The sequence below is a fragment of the Neoarius graeffei genome, chromosome 9 (assembly GCF_027579695.1).
Source record: "Neoarius graeffei isolate fNeoGra1 chromosome 9, fNeoGra1.pri, whole genome shotgun sequence".
NCBI classification, from domain to species: domain Eukaryota; kingdom Metazoa; phylum Chordata; class Actinopteri; order Siluriformes; family Ariidae; genus Neoarius; species Neoarius graeffei.
The window spans coordinates 12,579,791-12,598,305 of record NC_083577.1 but is presented as its reverse complement, the minus strand read 5'-3'; the positions used below and the strand labels follow the sequence as shown (position 1 = coordinate 12,598,305).

At 39.9% G+C, this 18,515-nt stretch overlaps 1 protein-coding gene across 3 annotated transcripts in view; it reads left to right on the top strand.

Annotated features, from left to right (window-relative positions):
* pofut2 (protein O-fucosyltransferase 2) overlaps window positions 1-17,871 on the top strand; it is a 52,494-nt gene extending 34,623 nt beyond the window's left edge. For 2 of the 3 annotated variants that reach the window (XM_060929011.1, XM_060929013.1), the window contains 4 exons: window positions 1,177-1,302; window positions 1,434-1,614; window positions 4,190-4,313; window positions 13,708-17,871. In XM_060929011.1, the coding sequence (XP_060784994.1) occupies window positions 1,177-1,302; window positions 1,434-1,614; window positions 4,190-4,313; window positions 13,708-13,861 (585 nt within the window). In that variant the 3' untranslated portion in view covers window positions 13,862-17,871. The other variant, XM_060929012.1, reaches the window with a different exon arrangement.
* The last annotated feature ends 644 nt before the right edge of the window (window positions 17,872-18,515 follow it).

Below are 18,515 nucleotides of genomic sequence, written 5' to 3'. Positions count from 1 at the left end.
TAAGGGTCAAGGCCGGAAAACCATACTGGGTGCCCGTGATCTTCGGGCCCTTAGATGGCACTGCATCACATACAGGCATGCTTCTGTATTGGAAATCACAAAATGGGCTCAGGAATATTTCCAGAGAACATTATCTGTGAACACAATTCACCGTGCCATCCGCCATTGCCAGCTAAAACTCTATAGTTCAAAGAAGAAGCCGTATCTAAACATGATCCAGAAGCGCAGACGTCTTCTCTGGGCCAAGGCTCATTTAAAATGGACTGTGGCAAAGTGGAAAACTGTTCTGTGGTCAGACGAATCAAAATTTGAAGTTCTTTCTGGAAATCAGGGATACTTTGTCATTCGGACTAAAGAGGAGAAGGACGACCCAAGTTGTTCTCAGCACTCACTTCAGAAGCCTGCATCTCTGATGGTATGGGGTTGCATTAGTGGGTGTGGCATGGGCAGCTTACACATCTAGAAAGACACCATCAATGCTGAAAGGTATATCCAGGTTCTAGAGGAACATATGCTCCCATCCAGACAACGTCTCTTTCAGGGAAGACCTTGCACTTTCCAACATGACAATGCCAAACCACATGCTGCATCAATTACAGCATCATGGCTACGTAGAAGAAGGGTCCGGGTACTGAACTGGCCAGCCTGCAGTCCAGATCTTTCACCCATAGAAAACATTTGGCGCATCATAAAACGGAAGATACGACAAAAAAGACCTGAGACAGTTGAGCAACTAGAATCCTACATTAGACAAGAATGGGTTAACATTCCTATCCCTAAATTTGAGCAACTTGTCTCCTCAGTCCCCAGACGTTTACAGACTGTTGTAAAGAGAAAAGGGGATGTCTCACAGCGGTAAAAATGGCCTTGTCCCAACTTTGAGATGTGTTGTTGTCATGAAATTTAAAATCACCTAATTTTTCTCTTTAAATGATACATTTTCTCAGTTTAAACATTTGATATGTCATCTATGTTCTATTCTGAATAAAATTGTGGAATTTTGAAACTTCCACATCATTGTATTCCGTTTTTATTGACAATTTGTACTTTGTCCCAACTTTTTTGGAATCGGGGTTGTAATTCTGGGTAAATTTTACAAAAAGATCTCGATGAGAACACATTTTGAGGTGTGTGTGTGTGTGTGTGTGTGTGTGTGTGTGTGTGTTCTCTCCTCAGACCCGGCGCAGTATGGTGTTCGCCAAACACCTGCGTGTTCTTGGAGACCAGTTTAGAGCAAAATACCTCAACTCCACTGATGAACAGGACCACACACCCTACAGTGAGGACTGGACACATATGAGGGTGAAGAACGAACACACACACACACAACAATTTTTCATAGCTTGTGTTCTTGTCTATTTCTATCTGCTAAAGTGTAGCTAATGCAGCTCCTCCAATAAAGGGGTGTGTGTGTGTGTGTGTGTGAGAAACAGGCTAAGTTGGGCAGTGCTAAAGGAGGCCCATACCTGGGTGTGCACCTGCGCAGGAAGGACTTTATCTGGGGTCATCGTGAGGATGTCCCGAGTCTGAAGGGAGCTGTGAAGAAAATCCGCAGCCTCATGAAGAAACTCAAGCTGGAGAAAGTGTTCATAGCCACTGACGCTGAAGATGAAGGTAAAGTTGCTGTCCAGTAGGGGGCGGTAGTGTTTTTTATATAGAATATATATAATATAGTGTGTATGTGTGTGGGGGGGGTTATAGTGGAGTGTTATATGGTCAGCGGTGGGTGTCTTTTATTTCTTTTGAGGTTTTTATTTGCTTTATTTTTCCTCCTTTCTGATTTCTGATTTTTTTTCTCTATATGTTCCCTCTGGGCGATATTATTCATAAACATTGTATTAGTTTTCACTGTTATGCTGATGACACACAGTTGTATGTCTCTGCAAAACCTGATGAGAGACACCAGCTTAATAGAATTGAGGAATGTGTTAAGGACATTAGACACTGGATGCTTATTAATTTCCTTCTGCTTAACTCTGACAAGACTGAAGTACTTGTGCTAGGATCACATGCAGCTAGAAGTAAGTTTTCTGATTACACAGTGACTCTGGATGGCCTTTCTGTTTCTTCACGTGCAGCAGTAAAAGACCTCGGAGTGATTATTGACCCCAGTCTTTCATTCGAAACTCACATTGATAACATCACCCGGATAGCTTTCTTTCATCTCAGAAATATTGCAAAGATAAGAAATTTAATGTCATTGCATGATGCAGAAAAACTAGTCCATGCTTTCGTTACCTCCAGGTTGGATTATTGTAATGCCTTACTGTCTGGATGTTCCAATAAGTGCATAAACAAGCTCCAGTTAGTTCAAAATGCCGCAGCAAGAGTCCTTACTAGAACTAGAAAATATGACCACATCACGCCTGTCTTATCCACACTGCATTGGCTCCCAATCAAATTTCGTATTGATTATAAAATACTACTATTGACCTTTAAAGCACTAAATGGTCTCGCACCACAGTACCTGAGTGAACTTCTGCTCCTCTATGACCCGCCACGCCTACTTAGATCAAAAGGTGCAGGCTATCTGCTGGTACCTCGTATAGTGAAGGCTACATCAGGGGGCAGAGCCTTTTCTTACAAAGCCCCACAGTTATGGAACAGCCTTCCAAGTAGTGTTCAGGAATCAGACACAGTCTCAGCATTTAAGTCTAGGCTGAAAACATATCTGTTTAGTCAAGCCTTTTGTTAATGGTGTTTATGAGGTAAAGGAGTAGATCTGGAGGGTCCTCAGACATAGTGTTTTGGTAAACTGGGATGTATGGATGCTGTCAGTCCCCACTCGCTTGCTCACTCGAGTTTGTTGACGGTGTAGTGGCTGGCTGCTTTATGTCCCGGGGCTCCCTCATGCCTGTGTTACCTTCTGGCTCTCTCCTTTTAGTTATGCTGTCATAGTTAGTTGCCGGAGTCCCTGCTTGTACTCGGTGTAATATGTATACTGCTCCTACTTATTCAGGTGACATTGGGCATACCTAACAACCTGTGTTTTCTTTCCCTCCCCCCCACCCCAAATCTGTCCCTCTGAGTTACATGGAGTCAGCAGAAAATCTTTTGGTGGAGAGGATGGAGACCTCGACTGGCTATCGTAGCCTGCAGGGAATTGGCCATCAGGCATTCTGTTGCATGTCCCAGACCCGGTAAAATGTAACTGAATTGTCTTGGCCAGCCCTAAGGGTCCCATCTGCATCTCATCATTGCTGAGGAGTGTGCTCCCATCACCCAATCAAGCATCCAGCCAGAGCAGGTCATGATATATTTTACCATATTAACATGCCATTGTTGTGTGTTATGCCTGATGTAAAGACTCTCGTCTCTGCTAGCCTACCACACAGATTTAATACTTGTCATTTTTAGGGCATACCTAACAACCTGTGTTTTCTTTCTCTCTCTTTCCCCCCCCAATCTGTCCGTCTGAGTTACATGTTGATCCTGGGATTGAGATGCTGGCCTCTTCTGCCCCTCGGACCTGCTTGATCCATCCTGGTGCCCTGTGTCTGGTCGGAGTTTTATCGCACCGCTCCTGTGAAGGACGGCCCCATGAGGACAGTTGAGGGTTATACCTGTTAAAACTGTTAATATTATAGTCAGGCTGTCTGTTGTTGCCCAAATGAGGATGGGTTCCCTTTTGAGTCTGGTTCCTCTCGAGGTTTCTTCCTCATGTCGTCTGAGGGAGTTTTTCCTTGCCACCGTCGCCACAGGCTTGCTCATTGGGGATAGATTAGGGATAAAATTAGCTCATGTTTTAAGTCGTTCAAATTCTGTAAAGCTGCTTTGCGACAATGTTTATTGTTAAAAGCGCTATACAAATAAATTTGATTTGATTTCTTTTTTCCTTCTTGTAACGTTTCTTATTTGTTCACTTTTCTTTATTTTTCACATGGTCGTCTTTTTTTTCTAATTTTATTGACCTTTTTGTTCCTGTTTGTGCTTTCTTTTTTTTTTCCTCCTTCCTGCTTTTCTTACATTTTTCTTACTTTTTTCTTTTTCTGTTCCTTTTCTTTCTTTCTATTTTATTTTCATCACTCTTATATTTAACTCATTCTCTTTCTTCTTTCTTTCTCATATTTAATTTGTTTTTATGTCCCTGGTCTACAAAAGTGAATAAAAGATGTCGATTTTTCTGTTGACGCAATGTGGAGCAGTCTGTGAGGGTGTGAATACTTATTTGTGTGTGCGTGTGTTTCAGAGGTGCTGAAGCTGAAAATGCTGCTGCCTGAGATGGTGAGATACGAGCCGAGTCGAGACGAGGTGGAGCTGCTGAAGGACGGAGGAGTCGCCATTATAGACCAGTGGATCTGCACACACGCCCGGTCTGACTCTCTCTCACTCACCCACAAAAGCACGCACACAAAAGCACACACACACACACACACACACACACACAAAAACTACTTTTCTTCTTACTCTCTTTTTCTTTCTTTTTCATTTTCACTCCTTTTATTTTTCCCCAAATCAGAAAGTTGGGATGGTATGCTGAAATTGAGATTAAAACCAAAAACAATGATTTGTCCGTAATCTTTGACCTGTATTGCACTCAAAACAATACATCACCATATTATTTGATGTTTTACCTCATGGATTTTATTGTTCTTTCAAAATCAACACTTTAGTTCTGATTCTTGCAACATGTTTCAAAAATGTTGGGACAGTAAAGAATTTCTCACTTTATAATGTTCCCATTCCTTCTTACAACACTTAAAAGATATTTAGGGACTGAACTGATGAAGCTTTTCAGGTGTTATTTTGTTCCGTTCTTCCTGCAAATAGGTCTTAAGGTGTGTAACAGTACAGGGTCGTATTTTTCATGTCAAAATTCTCCACACATTCTCTACTGGGGACAGAGGGGACATGCCTTCTCCTTCCACAGCCATGCCATTGTAATGTGTGCAAAATATGGTTTTGCATTGTCTTGTTGAAATCTCCCTGGAAAAAATGTCTTGAAGGCAGCATATGTTGCTCCAAAATCTTTGTGTACTTTTCTGCATTAATGCTCCGTGAGCTGGCCGAGTGGTTAGTGTGTCCGCCCCTCAACCAGGAGATCGCGAGTTCTACTCGCGGTCGGGTTATACCAAAGACCATCATAAACTACCGTCTGGCAAGGCATGCTGCAATACACGGTAGATGTGAGTGGGGAAGTCAAACTCTCACGGTTATCAGAGGACTAGTCCTCTACTGTAACCCTAGCCATGTAGGCGAGAGGCAGAGGGCTATTGAAACGGAGATTGGTGCCGCACTCATACGCCTTAAAGAGTTGGTTAGTACTGGGACCGGAGACTGCCTGGGAAGACCAGATTCTGGCGTGAGAGGGACTTTGACTTTTTGACTTTCTGCATTAATGCTCCATCACAGAAGTGTAAGTTACCTTTGCCAAGGGTACTGACACAACCCCATACCATGACACCCTGGCTTTTTGTTCCTGGTAACAGTCTGGATGGTCCTTTTCGTCTTTGGTCTGGAGCACACAGCATCCATTTCTTCCAAAAAAGACCTGGAATACTGATTTCATCTGACCACAATACATGTTTCCACTGTGTGATGGTCCATCCCAGATACCTTTGAGTCCAGAGAAGTCGACAGTGCTTCTGGACACAGTTAACATAAGGCTTCCTTTTTGCACAGTAAAGTTTTAACTGGTGTTTGTGGCTGGAACTCTGTATTGTAGCTTGTCAAAGGTTTTCCAAAGTAATCCTGAGCCCATGTGGTTCTATCAGCTATACAGTGCCTTGAAAAAAGTATTTATACCCCTTGAACTTTTTCACATTTTTCCACCTTACAACCATGAACTTAAAAGTTTTGTATTGAGATATTATGTGATAGACCAACACAGAGTAGCACATAATTGTCAAGTGAAACGAAAAGGATAAATGGTCTTCAAAATTTTAAACAAATAAAACTCTGAAAAATGTGATGTGCATTAGTGTTCAGCCCCCCTGCGTCAATACTTTGTAGAGCCATCTTTTGCTGCAATTACAGCTACAAGTCTTTTGTGGTATGTCTCTACCAGCTTTGCACATCTAGACACTGAAATTTTTGCCCATTCTTCTTTGCAAAATAGCTCAAGCTCAGCCAGATTGGATGGAGAGCGTCTGTGAACAGCAATCTTCAAGTCTTGCCACAGATGCTCAATGGGATTTAGGTCTGGACTTTGACTGGGCCATTCTAACACATGAATATTCTTTGATCTAAACCATTCCATTGTAGCTCTGGCTGTATGTTTAGGGTCATTGTCTTGCTGGAAGGTGAATCTCCTTCCCAGTCTCAAGTCTTTTGCAGCCTCCAACAGGTTTTCTTCCAGGATTGCCCTGTATTTAGCTCCATCCATCTTCCCATCAACTCTGACCAGCTTCCCTGTCCCTGCTGAAGAAAAGCATCCCCATAGCATGATGCTGCCACCACCATGTTTCACAGTGGGGATGGTGTGTGCAGGGTGATGAGCAGTGTTAGTTTTCCGCCACACATAGCACTTTGCATTTAGGCCAAAAAGTTCAACTTTGGTCTCATCTGACCAAAGCACCTTCTTCCACATGTTTGCTGTGTCCCCTACATGGCTTCTGGCAAACTGCAAACGGGACTTCTTATGCCTGTCTTTCAACAATGGCTTTCTTCTTGCCACTCTTCCAAAAAGGTCAGATTTGTGGAGTGTACGACTTATAGTTGTCCTGTGCACAGATTCTCCCACCTGAGCTGTGGATTTCTGCAGCTCCTCCAGAGTGATCATGGGCCTCTTGGCTGCTTCTCCGACCAGTGCTCTCCTTGCTCGCTCTGTCAGTTTAGGTGGACGGCCATGTTTTGGTAGGTTTGCAGTTGTGCCATACTTTTTCCATTTTTGGATGATGGATTGAACAGTGCTTCTTGAGATGTTCAGAGCTTGGGATATTTTTTTATAACCTAACCCTGCTTTAAACTTCTCCAGAACTTTATTCCTGACCTGTCTGGTGAGTTCTTTGTTCTTCAGTGTTCTCTAACAAACCACTGAGGCCTTCACAGGTGTATTTATGCTGAGAGTAAATTACACACAGTAGGACTCTATTAACTAATTAGATGACTTCTGAAGGCAATTGATTGCACTGGATTGTATTTAGAGGTATCAGAGTACAGGGGGCTGAATACTAATGCACACCACATTTTTCAGATTTTTATTTGTTTAAAATTTTGAAGACCATTTATCATTTTCGTTTCACTTCACAATTATGTGCTACTCTGTGTTGGTCTATCACATAAAATCTCAATACAAAACTTAAGTTCGTGGTTGTAAGGTGGAAACATGTGAAAAAGTTCAAGGGGTATGAATACTTTTTCAAGGCACTGTAGATGAATGACTGTTCTTAATGCAGTGCCATCTGAGGGATTGGGGATCACAGGTGTTCAGCTTAGGCTTGAGCCCTTGCCCTTTACACACAAGTTCCTCCAGATTCCTTGATTCGTTTAATGATATTCTTCACCATAGAGGGTGAAATATCCAAATCCCTTCCTATCTTTCTTTGAGGAACATTTTGTTTTTAAACATTTGAATCATTTTCTCAGGCATTTGTTGACAAACTGGAGAGCCTTGGCACATCTTTGTTCCTCAAAGACTAGGCCTTTCCTGGATACTGATTTTGTCCCAAATCATGATTACGATCAGCCGTTTCAAATCACATCATTATTTAATTGTTTTACCTCATTACTAGCCCTAAATTGCTCGCGTCTCAACTTTTATTTGGAATGTGTTTCAGGCCTGAAACACAGGAATGGATGTATATTAACAAATGAATTGAAGTTGACCAACAAAACATGAAATATCTTGGGTTCATTCTGTCTGCAATGAAATACAAGTCAGTCAATTTAGAAATTGCTGCTTTTTTTTTTTTTGTATTTTCCATACTGTCTATCTTACTAAAACACTAGCCTTTCTTTCCATTTTAAATAATTTTTACTTATTTCTTTCTGCTTTTCTCACAAACACTCTTGGTCTCTTTCATCTTCTCTATCTGTCTATTTGTCTGTCTATTCCTTTCTTTCCCTTTCCTATTTTTCTTTTTCTCCTTTACTTCTAGTCCTTATTATTAGTGATGCAGTGCAAAGCACAGGATCTATTCTTGTTCTGTCTCCCCCCCTCCCTTGCTGGGCCTCGGCTGTAACCTCCTAAGTGCAGATGAGCATAGTCCTGAGATTTCAGGGAACACACAATGTAAATTATTATTATTAGAAAGTGTGAATGTTTGTCCGTGCAGCATGTTGATTTTTCTGTAAAGTCACACTCCAACTGTTAGCAGTGAGAAATTTACACTCGTGCTCAAAGTATTTTTTTTGTGTGTGTTGTCTTTACATCTTGCATCACTGAAAAGGTCATGTTTTTTCAGACTGAACTGAATAAACCTGTCCCTCTGTATAGCCATTGTTAGCTTGAGAGAGAAAAATTCCATTCTTTCATGAGGTTCAGTGCATGGGGCATGTTTCGGTCACACCCGTGACAAAACATCAGGAACCCTTTAGGACTGATCTGCAATAAAGACCAAAGCTATTTTATAAAATGTTATAATGCAAAAAAAAATCACTTTTTGAAACTTTTGGTGTAAAATTTTGTATTGCCTTGGGGCAAAATCAAGGTGGCAGAGTTAACATGTTAAGGCATTAAGTTATACACTCACTGGCCACTTTATTAGGCTGATTAGAGAACTGCATAACTGTTTTATGCAGTTCTCTAATCAGCCGATCCCTTGATGCATAAAATCACAGATAGAAATCAAGAGCTTCAGTTAATGTTCACTTCAAACATCAGAATGGGGGGGGAGTGTGACTTTCACTGTGGCATGGGTGTTGGTTTGAGTATTTCAGAAACTGCTGATCTCCTGGGGTTTTCACACACAACAGTCTCTAGAGTTTACACAGAATGGTGCGAAAAACAAAAAGCATCAAGTGAGTGAGCGACAGTTCTGTGGATGGAAACAAACACCTTGTTGATAAGAGAGGTCCGAGGAAAATGGCCAGATTGGTTTGGGGCAGTCGAGCAGTAACGTTAGTCCAACACAGTAGCAGAGACAGTTTCACATAAAGGCAGCAACAGCCACCATCAAATGGTGCAGTTGGAGTCTTGTTCTCAGACTCGACTCAGATCAATAGTGGACTTGACTCGAAATTTTCTTTAATGTCTTGGACTTGACTCAGGCTTGACCATTGAGGACTCGAGACTGGGTTCGAGGTTTGGTGAATCAACTGCAACACTGATAACAACTTGGACAAACAGCAAAAGAACTTTCATGAGTTTTTAGTAATGAAAGCAATGTTAAAAGCTCATATCTTAACAGTGAAATCAGAAAGATGTGAATTTTTCTGACGCCAACACATCTATATAAGGGTGATTCTTTAACTATGGGCACTATTGGCCTTGTGAACTTGAAGGGGAAAAAAGTGTGAAAATATAAATTGTCACACTGGGATAGGTAAACACAACTAGTCTAGTTTGATGGTTCATAAGAGAACACACTGATATTCTAAGACAAGTTGGTGATTTTTAACAGATTTCCCGACTCCCCTTGCACAAATGTAATTTCTATCACATGTAAATAGTCATTTATTTTAAAATAGTATGATACACATCATTTCTTTTCACTGGAAGACCAATTTCATATATAGTTTTAGCAGTTTATGCCTATATTGTAATTCCCATGAATTTATGGATTAGGAAAATTAATTGTGAGGACCAAACACGAATCTTATGTCCACCACAGCCTGAGATATAACATTGGAATGGTTAGATACACTTCAAGGAGTAACTACTTGTGTTTTTACTTGAAGTGGAACATTACCTCATAAATTATGCAGATGTTTTTAATGAGTGATTAGAGTTTTGTAACTATTTGTTTAAAAAGAAATGGGGTGGTGGAAATTACTAGGCGTAGTGGAAATTACTGGTTGTTGTGGAAATTACAATAAATGGACCCCATAGAAAAACAAAACTTTTATTTTAAAACTTTATGAAGCACCCAATTCCATTCAACAAATTCATTTAGTATGTTTGAACCTTTCTTTTTAAAAAGACAACTTCATATACATTTCATATCATATATTGCATACAACATGAACAGTATTTTGAAACCGTTCACAAACAGTAGTCTTGACAGTATCATGAAAAGTATTCTGAACACAGAGAGAGGGAGGTTTGTCCTGAGAGCATGACCATTGTTGGCCAAGAGAGCATGACCATTGTTGGCATGTGAATGGTTAATCAGGAACACTAAAAACAAACAAACAAACAAAATAAGGCAGCGGCTGGAGTTGTCACAATGAGAACACAAGTCATTGGGCTGGGAACAGTATTCACAATAAAGAAAGAAAACGTCACATCACAGCCATCATGTGAACTTGCAATCAAGTAAACCTGAAGACATTTGGATGAGATATTGAAACATTCTGATTACTCACAGTTTTCTGAGCTAAGCGAGGAGCGTGTGTGTGTGTGAGGGTACACTGCCGTGGTGGTTGGCCTGGACATGGGCTCTCTGTGAAAGGGAGATGGAGTGTGTGGGACAACATGGACTATACTGGATGCGATGGGCACCATGAACTTTGTGTGTGTCAGTGAGAAGTGAGCTATGAGTGGGGTAATGTGAAGGGGCATGAGGTAGTTGGGGTCTATGCGTGTCTGTGGTGTGAGAGAGCATTCAGTGATATGGATGTGGGAGAGCATGGACAGGATGTGATGGGGGAAGAGTAGACTGTGTGTGTGCATAGGCTGAATGTGTGGGGAGAGCATGAGATGAGTGTGTGAGAGAGCAAAGGCAGTGTATGGGGATCTAAGAATTTCGCCTGCATGCATAAATGTAATTTCCACCACACCATTTGTAATTTCCACCCAAGAATGCAATGTGGTGGAAATTACGGTGGTGGAAATTACAATCCTACAGTTTTTTGAGGAAAAATCTACGCTAACATCTTATATTAGCTAAGAAGTGGTATCTAGCATTTTGTGCACGCAAAATACATCTGTGTGCGTTAAAAAAACAACTTATTTACAAACTCAGTTGACGTTACGGCATGTCTGGAAATTACATGCAATAAAAATATTTTCATTTCAAGCTATATTTACCTTGGCTTTTCTTCAAAAGTTGATGGATGAAGTCAAAATTCCCTCCATATCAGACATGTTCTCTGGTGTCACTGTTCGTCTCCACAGAAACTACCCAAACAATCTTTCATACAAACCTTTTAAAGGGACATTACAGTGTTGTGGTGGAAATTGCAGCAATAGTGTGGGACAACTACATTTGGTTAAAAAAACCACAAACAGTTGAATGACCTCGAATACCCCAATTATGTTTTGATTATTTTACTGATACTTTATTCAGTGACATTTTAAAACATTAGAAAAAAAATTTTTTTACAATTAATTTTTATCATTGAAGATCAAAAGTCTGGGTGTGGGACAACCACAAAACAGCAACATTTGCATATATAATGATGTTGAAAAAGGTGAAAAAGTCATCATACACTACCAGTACAAATTTCTTAAAACACTCTCATTGTAAAGATAACTTTTCTTTCTTTCATAAAATATGATCAAAGGACATAAAAGTGCCCGTAGTCTAAGAATCACCCATAAACCAGTTTCATTGAGTGGAAAAAAAATTTTTTTTTCTTCCCCTCCCCAACTCGGGCATCTCGCTGTGTTTGAGTCTTGCTGTGTCATGCTTTCAGTGCAGATGAATCACAACAAAGAAAAGATTAGTGAAGGATTAACGGACGCACCCTTTTTGGCATTTTTAGTGCTCAGATTTTCTAAATTTCTTGGATCACTGGTCAGGGTTGAGATTAAAAACAATTTAAAAATTACCCGATAGTTTGTAGGACTGAGGAGTTTGCTGCGAAAGCGTAAAAATGACTAGCTATTTATTTATTAACTTCACAAGACAGGCTAGTGAGGGAATAACTCTTTATAGCTGATGTAACGTAAGTGAGAACAAGAACTGACTTTCACAGCTGTTCATGAATGAACAATGGTCTCATCACACCATCCTGTCGCTGATTTAATTTCCTCCTCCAGCACACCTCATCCTTATACCACTGTGCTGTTGGATTCATGGATAAATGATAAATCATGTGTAGTTGTTGATATGGTGAAGTTTGCTGTTAGGAAACGTTTAGTTAACATGTATAGTGTTGAAGGTAACTTCTTAAGGACAGAGGATTTGACACGTCCTCGCAGTTTCTTGGTCACATGACAAGCTGTGATTATTATTATTTGTCTTATTACATTCAAGAGAGTGTGGGAAAAGAATGATGAGTGATGGAAGGAGTCTTTCTAGCTGCTATAACATAAGCGAGAATGTGTTTCGTTGATGTTAAATGTAATTGTAAATGGACAGGGTTCTCCAGAAAATCTGGAGTAGCCGGCTTAAAAAAAAAAAAGTCGTAGGCGGCTCTGGAATTTGCAGCAGCAAATACTAGATGGGTGTAGGGGCACTCCCCTCAGAAAATTTTGAAATTTACATGCCTTCTGGTGCATTCTCAGCTAATAAATTACAAACCATTTCCCTGTAAAATACTTGCAAAATATGTATGAAATTTCTCTCCAGGTGCGTGTGTTTTGGCTTTCTCACTTCCCCTCTGTAGTACGCTGCCTGGCTCTGTAACATAACTACATGGTGTAACTACATACGCTATGGCATGGTCACGTGGTTCGGCTCAGCCAATCATAACACGAGAATCAATCAACAAATATGGCATTGGTTCCAGTCATGACCCGAATCAAAGATAATTTCGTGATGAAGAAATAATTGGATTTTCAGCAAATTCTGGGCAGCAGAGATGATATAAATCGCTTGAACATTGAAAGGCAAGTTTTTTGTTTTTTTTTTCTGCGATTGAGTAGCCGACAGAGACCATACGTGTAGGCAGAGAAAACCACCGGTCACTGGTGCTTGTGGACATATCTGACAGGTAAAGTATAAAATCTTTCTTTAATTAATAGAAAAATTGCAATCATGGTATAAGCCAAATAAACAAATTTAAAAACCCCTCACTGCTGTTATTGCAAAATCATGCATTTCGGTGTGGTTAGAGTAACCAATACCTCTTCATTACACCACTCAGGTTGGTGATTGTTTTCCTAAAACAGCACAACATGGAGTGTTAAACCTTACGCTGTCTTATGAATTCAGAGGGAAACAAATAAATTGGGGGCGGCACGGTGGTGTAGTGGTTAGCGCTGTTGCCTCACAGCAAGAAGGTCCTGGGTTCGAGCCCCGGGGCCGGCGAGGGCCTTTCTGTGCGGAGTTTGCATGTTCTCCCCGTGTGGGTTTCCTCCGGGTGCTCCGGTTTCCCCCACAGTCCAAAGACATGCAGGTTAGGTTAACTGGTGACTCTAAATTGACCGTAGGTGTGAATGTGAGTGTGAATGGTTGTCTGTGTCTATGTGTCAGCCCTGTGATGACCTGGCGACTTGGCCAGGGTGTACCCCGCCTTTCGCCCATAGTCAGCTGGGATAGGCTCCAGCTTGCCTGCGACCCTGTAGAAGGATAAAGCGGCTAGAGATAATGAGATGAGATGAGACAAATAAATTGGTGGCTCGGGAAACCTTTGGAATGGTGTGGCACTTCGAGCAATTTATGATTTGTAGAACAAAACAAAATGCTCTTGAAACTGTGTGTGTGTGTGTGTGTGTGTGTGTAGTCCTATTGACTGACTAATGTAATCGTTCGCTGCACTGTCCGCCTTGTTCCTCAGGTACTTCATCGGGACCTCAGTTTCGACTTTCTCCTTCCGCATCCACGAGGAGAGAGAGATTCTGGGCTTTGACCCTAAAACCACCTACAACCGATTCTGTGGGGATGCAGAAAAAGAGTGTGAACAGCCAACACACTGGAAAATAGTCTACTGAGTTGGGAAACCCTCTCCAGCACCAGGTCGAACTCTGCTCCATCACAGGAGCAAGGTTACAGACGGATCAAAGCACGGCTGCCTCTACAGATACTGAGTGTTCGGTGTTTCTCTACCATACAGTGTTTTGTTTCATGAGAAAGTATTTTTATGAAATCTAGAATTAATGGCACCCCTCATAAAGATGAGTATGACTTAACACGGTTAAGTCATATTTTGAGCTCTCACACACAGGAATGGTGTATGTTTTTATTTATATGCAATATATATATATTTTTTTAATGGGCTGATTTTTCTTCAAAGAAGTATTTTCAGAAATTTTGGCACCCCTATATGAAAATAATATAACTCCATTGACCTTCCTGTAATGATTTAACGAGATTCAGTTTTTTGTTTTGTTTGTATAGTACTTTTAACAAATGACATTGTCATAAAACAGCTTTACAGAAATATTTACAATACTGTGCAAAAGTCTTAGGCATGTTTAAAGAAATGCTGTAGACCAAAAATGGCTTAAAAGAAATGAAATGTTTCAACATTTAAAAAAAAAATACTATAAAACAGTCATCAGTAAGCCATAATAAATGAAACAAAGTCAATATTTGGTGTGAGACGACCCTTTGGTTTAAAAAAAAAAAATGGTAGTCTCAGGTACAACGAGTGCAGTTTTATGAGCTGTAGGTTTTACTGAGCATCTTGCAGAACCAGCCACAGTTCTTCTGTACACTTGCTTCGTAATTTTGCACCAAAACCCAGTAGCCTTCATTATTTATGTTCTCTTTTTTAATCTGAAAAGTGCTCTCTTATGCTGCTCAGATTAAACCCCCCCCCCCCCCCCCCCAACACACACACACACACACACATTTAATTTTGTGCTGAGGAAAAGAAAACAAACAAATGTTTGGAACTCTAAAATGTTTTTGTACTGACTCCAACTTTGAGACGACATGAGGAAGAAACCGTGTATTAGTGGATGAGTTGTTACTATAGAAACAGCAAACCACAGATTTCCAGTAGGATTCAGAACCTAGAGACCAACACTCTGTTTACATGAGCAAGCACCAAAGCGATAGATATTTCATTTTCTGGACGCGTGCGCAACACGGAGCTGTAATTTCAGCAACATTTGAATGGAGATTTTCTCAATTCGATGTACCTACGAGACCTAATAGTAAAGCGACCGTCCTAAACAATTGGCTTTAGTGGTATGATGTATTATCGGTTCCCCGTTCACAAGCTGTGATTAGTTCCAATTTATTTTTTGACACAAAAATGGAAGTAAACCTTGCAATGTTTATTTAAATTTATTTATTTTTTAAATTTCATATTACAGTATCTGGTCATAAGAATAATAAAGCATGGAGGGATGTAGCGGAGAGCGTTGGTGCCTCAAATGAGAGTATATAGCGAGTTGAGCTCGCTCGCTTTGCTAATATAATCCAAGAACAAAGCTAATACGAAGCCGAGTATGTAAGATATAATGCACACATGGTTTTCACCCTGAATTCTGCAACTTTTGATGCAGCATTTCTGCACAAAAACCTGGTTGCTTCTACCAGGAGGTTATGATTTAACCATAGATTGAACTTGCATCAAGAATATCATCATAATGTCAAACAAAACTCAGTCAACACAAATTGCATGATTTAATTTGTAATGCTTTATGAGTTTGTTTAAGAAGCTTTATGGAATTCCATCTGTTTATTCTTAGAACTTGAACTTAACTTGACAGGCCACGCCCACAAACAAGCACAATTTCTGTCCTGCTCCAATTGCTGTGTAGAGATGCATTTCAGGGATGTATGTTTGCACTGGTGGTGGTGGTGATTTTTTTTTTTTTGCCAGATACATCTATGGCCCAGTCATAACATACTGGCTTGAAGCAACCAGGTTTTATGGTGAAAAATGAAAGCAGCAGGATTCATGATGCAAATAATAGACGTAAAATATCCTTGTTGTGATGGAATGAATCAGGTTTTTAAAAAAACATTTTCTGTCCTTTTTTTTTATTTCTTCATGGGGATGCATGATGGAAAGGGTTTTTTTTAAATTATTTTTGAGCACAGCTTTTAAAAGTTTGTGTTTTAAATGATGCTAATTTTGTACTACGTACACAGATACTCTCATACATTCCATCCTTGAACATGTTTGCCTTTGCCAGGAGGTTCTGACTCGGCCATCGATAAAGATAATGACTGCAAACACATACTGGACATTCAGATCAAGGAACTCCATATGCACACATTTTATATATACAGTATACACCAATCAGCCAGGGGAAGTGAATAAAATTTGATTATTCTGTCCATATTCACTGGATATGAGCAATCGCGCGCTCTGATTGGCTACTCTACTACTAGGCTATCAGCTCAGATACCGTGAGTACAGAAAAATAAAACGGTGGAGCGTGCTGCTAAACCAACCAAGGATGAAATTAAAACTACTTGAAAACAAAACCCCCCAAAATAAAAAAAAAGCAACAAAATATGGAATAAAAGTATTTGACAGTAAGAACGTATCTTTTTTTTAATTTTTTTAAGAATTATAGCATTTTTCACAAATTGCTCCTGTCATTTGCTTTCTTCATTTTTAAGCATTAAAATTTGTTTATATTTATTATTATTATTTTTTTTTTAAGACTGGTTCAAAAGCTCAAAGAAGTTTGAAAATTACATAACTGAAATGTGCAAGGAATAATTAAATGTCTAAAGCTATTCTATACCTCGGCATGACAGAAAGATGGCACTTTATACAAAAAACAAAACAACAATACTAAATTTAATTAGTGCAGCCTTCGATAGCTTTTTAAGAAGTCTGCCTAAGCAGAAATGATTTTGTCACGCATTTTGCATAGTTTTTATTAACCACATTTGCTAAAAATAAAAATACTGTGTTTCTCAAAATCCAGTGAATGTGGATAGAATAAGACAGTTCTTCCACTCAATCTCATTGTACATGGCTTATAGCCAACTCGAAGATACATGCTTCATCGACTATCAGCTCATACATGACTCAATTTCGTGGAATAACTGTTAAATATCTCATTACAACGGCACCTGTAAAGGAGTGGGATGTATTAGGCAGCAAGAGAACAGTCAGTGCTTGAAGTTGATGTGTTGGAATCAGAAAAAATGGGCAAGCGTAAGGATCTGAGTGACTTTGACAAGGGCCAAATTGTGTTGGCTAGATGACTGGGTCTGAGCATCTCCAAAATGGCACATCTTGTGGGGTGTTCCTGGTATCCAGTGGTTAGTACCTACCAAAAGTGGCCCAAGGAGGGACAACCGGTGAACCGGCAACAGGGTCATGGGTATCGAAGGCTCACTGATTCGCATGGGGCACAAAGGCTAGCCCATATGGTCCAATCCCACAGAAGAGCTACTGTAGCACAAACTGCTGAAAAAGTTAACGCTGGCTAAAACAGAAAATTTGTCAATATTAACTTTTTTAATGTTATGGCTGATCATTGTGTAGTGTACATGTGGTTTCACCTGATAGGACTTTTGTCTGAAATGTCCTGTTTCTCTGGAAACTCTGAATGTTAATCACATCTACTATGGTTATTGAAGTAGTATGAATGGAAAATCTGAACTTTTGTGTGTAAAATGTAATTAATACATCATTTTTCTCTTGAAGTGTGCCAGTAATTCTGGAGTCAACTGAATAATATACTGTAGACTGAAACCAAAAACCGTGGCCTTGTTCTCTCATCATGTCTTATGTGGTGGATCAGTCCTGAAACGCTGTGGCGGTGAGACAGTGCCAATGACATGGTGTTTTTAAATTGCAGTATAAAATATGTACAGTATTTTTGTGAAGGCGGGGTCAGCTGGGATAGGCTCCAGCTTGCCTGCGACCCTGTAGAAGGATAAAGCGGCTACAGATAATGAGATGAGATGAGATGAGATTTTTGTGAAGCATGATACTGCATCTGAATATTTCATGTCTGAAGTATGAGGATGTGCTCATGAGTACTTTTTTCTGTATCCAAAAATAAAAGACATGCACACATACACGCACCAATGCCTTTCATTTTAATGTCTGTGTATTTTCAAGTTTCAGATTTATTATCCTTTAAAAAAGGAAATTTGGTGTGCAGCGGGTATTCAGAGAACATGAATTAAGAAAACATGGACATGGACCACACAGACACATTCATAAATATATTTACACACAAACACATTACTCAAATAGATATACCCACCAGCCCACCCAACCCATAACTGTCACTGTTAGTTATTGCCACTAAACAATGATAATAACAGTAACTACAGAAAAAAATAGGAGGAAAAAAAAATTAGGTGCCCCTTAATGAATTAAGGGTCCTAATAGCCACTAAAATAAAAGAATCTCTGGCACGCCTTGTCCTTACAGCAGGAATTCTAAAATGGCGGCCTGAAGGGAGCAAACTAAATTCCCCAAAAAGTGGGTGGTCGGAGTATTTTAGAATTTGTTGTGCCTTACTCATGACCCGTTTTACATACATATCTTGCAGCTGGGTAAGATGAACCTCAACCACCTTTGCTGCCACATTAACTAACTTTGATAACCTGCCCTTACTGGTCAGTGGCAGACCACCATACCACACAACAATACAAAAGGACAAAACAGATTCAATAAAACTTTGATAAAATAAAGTCATCAAGGTCCTACAC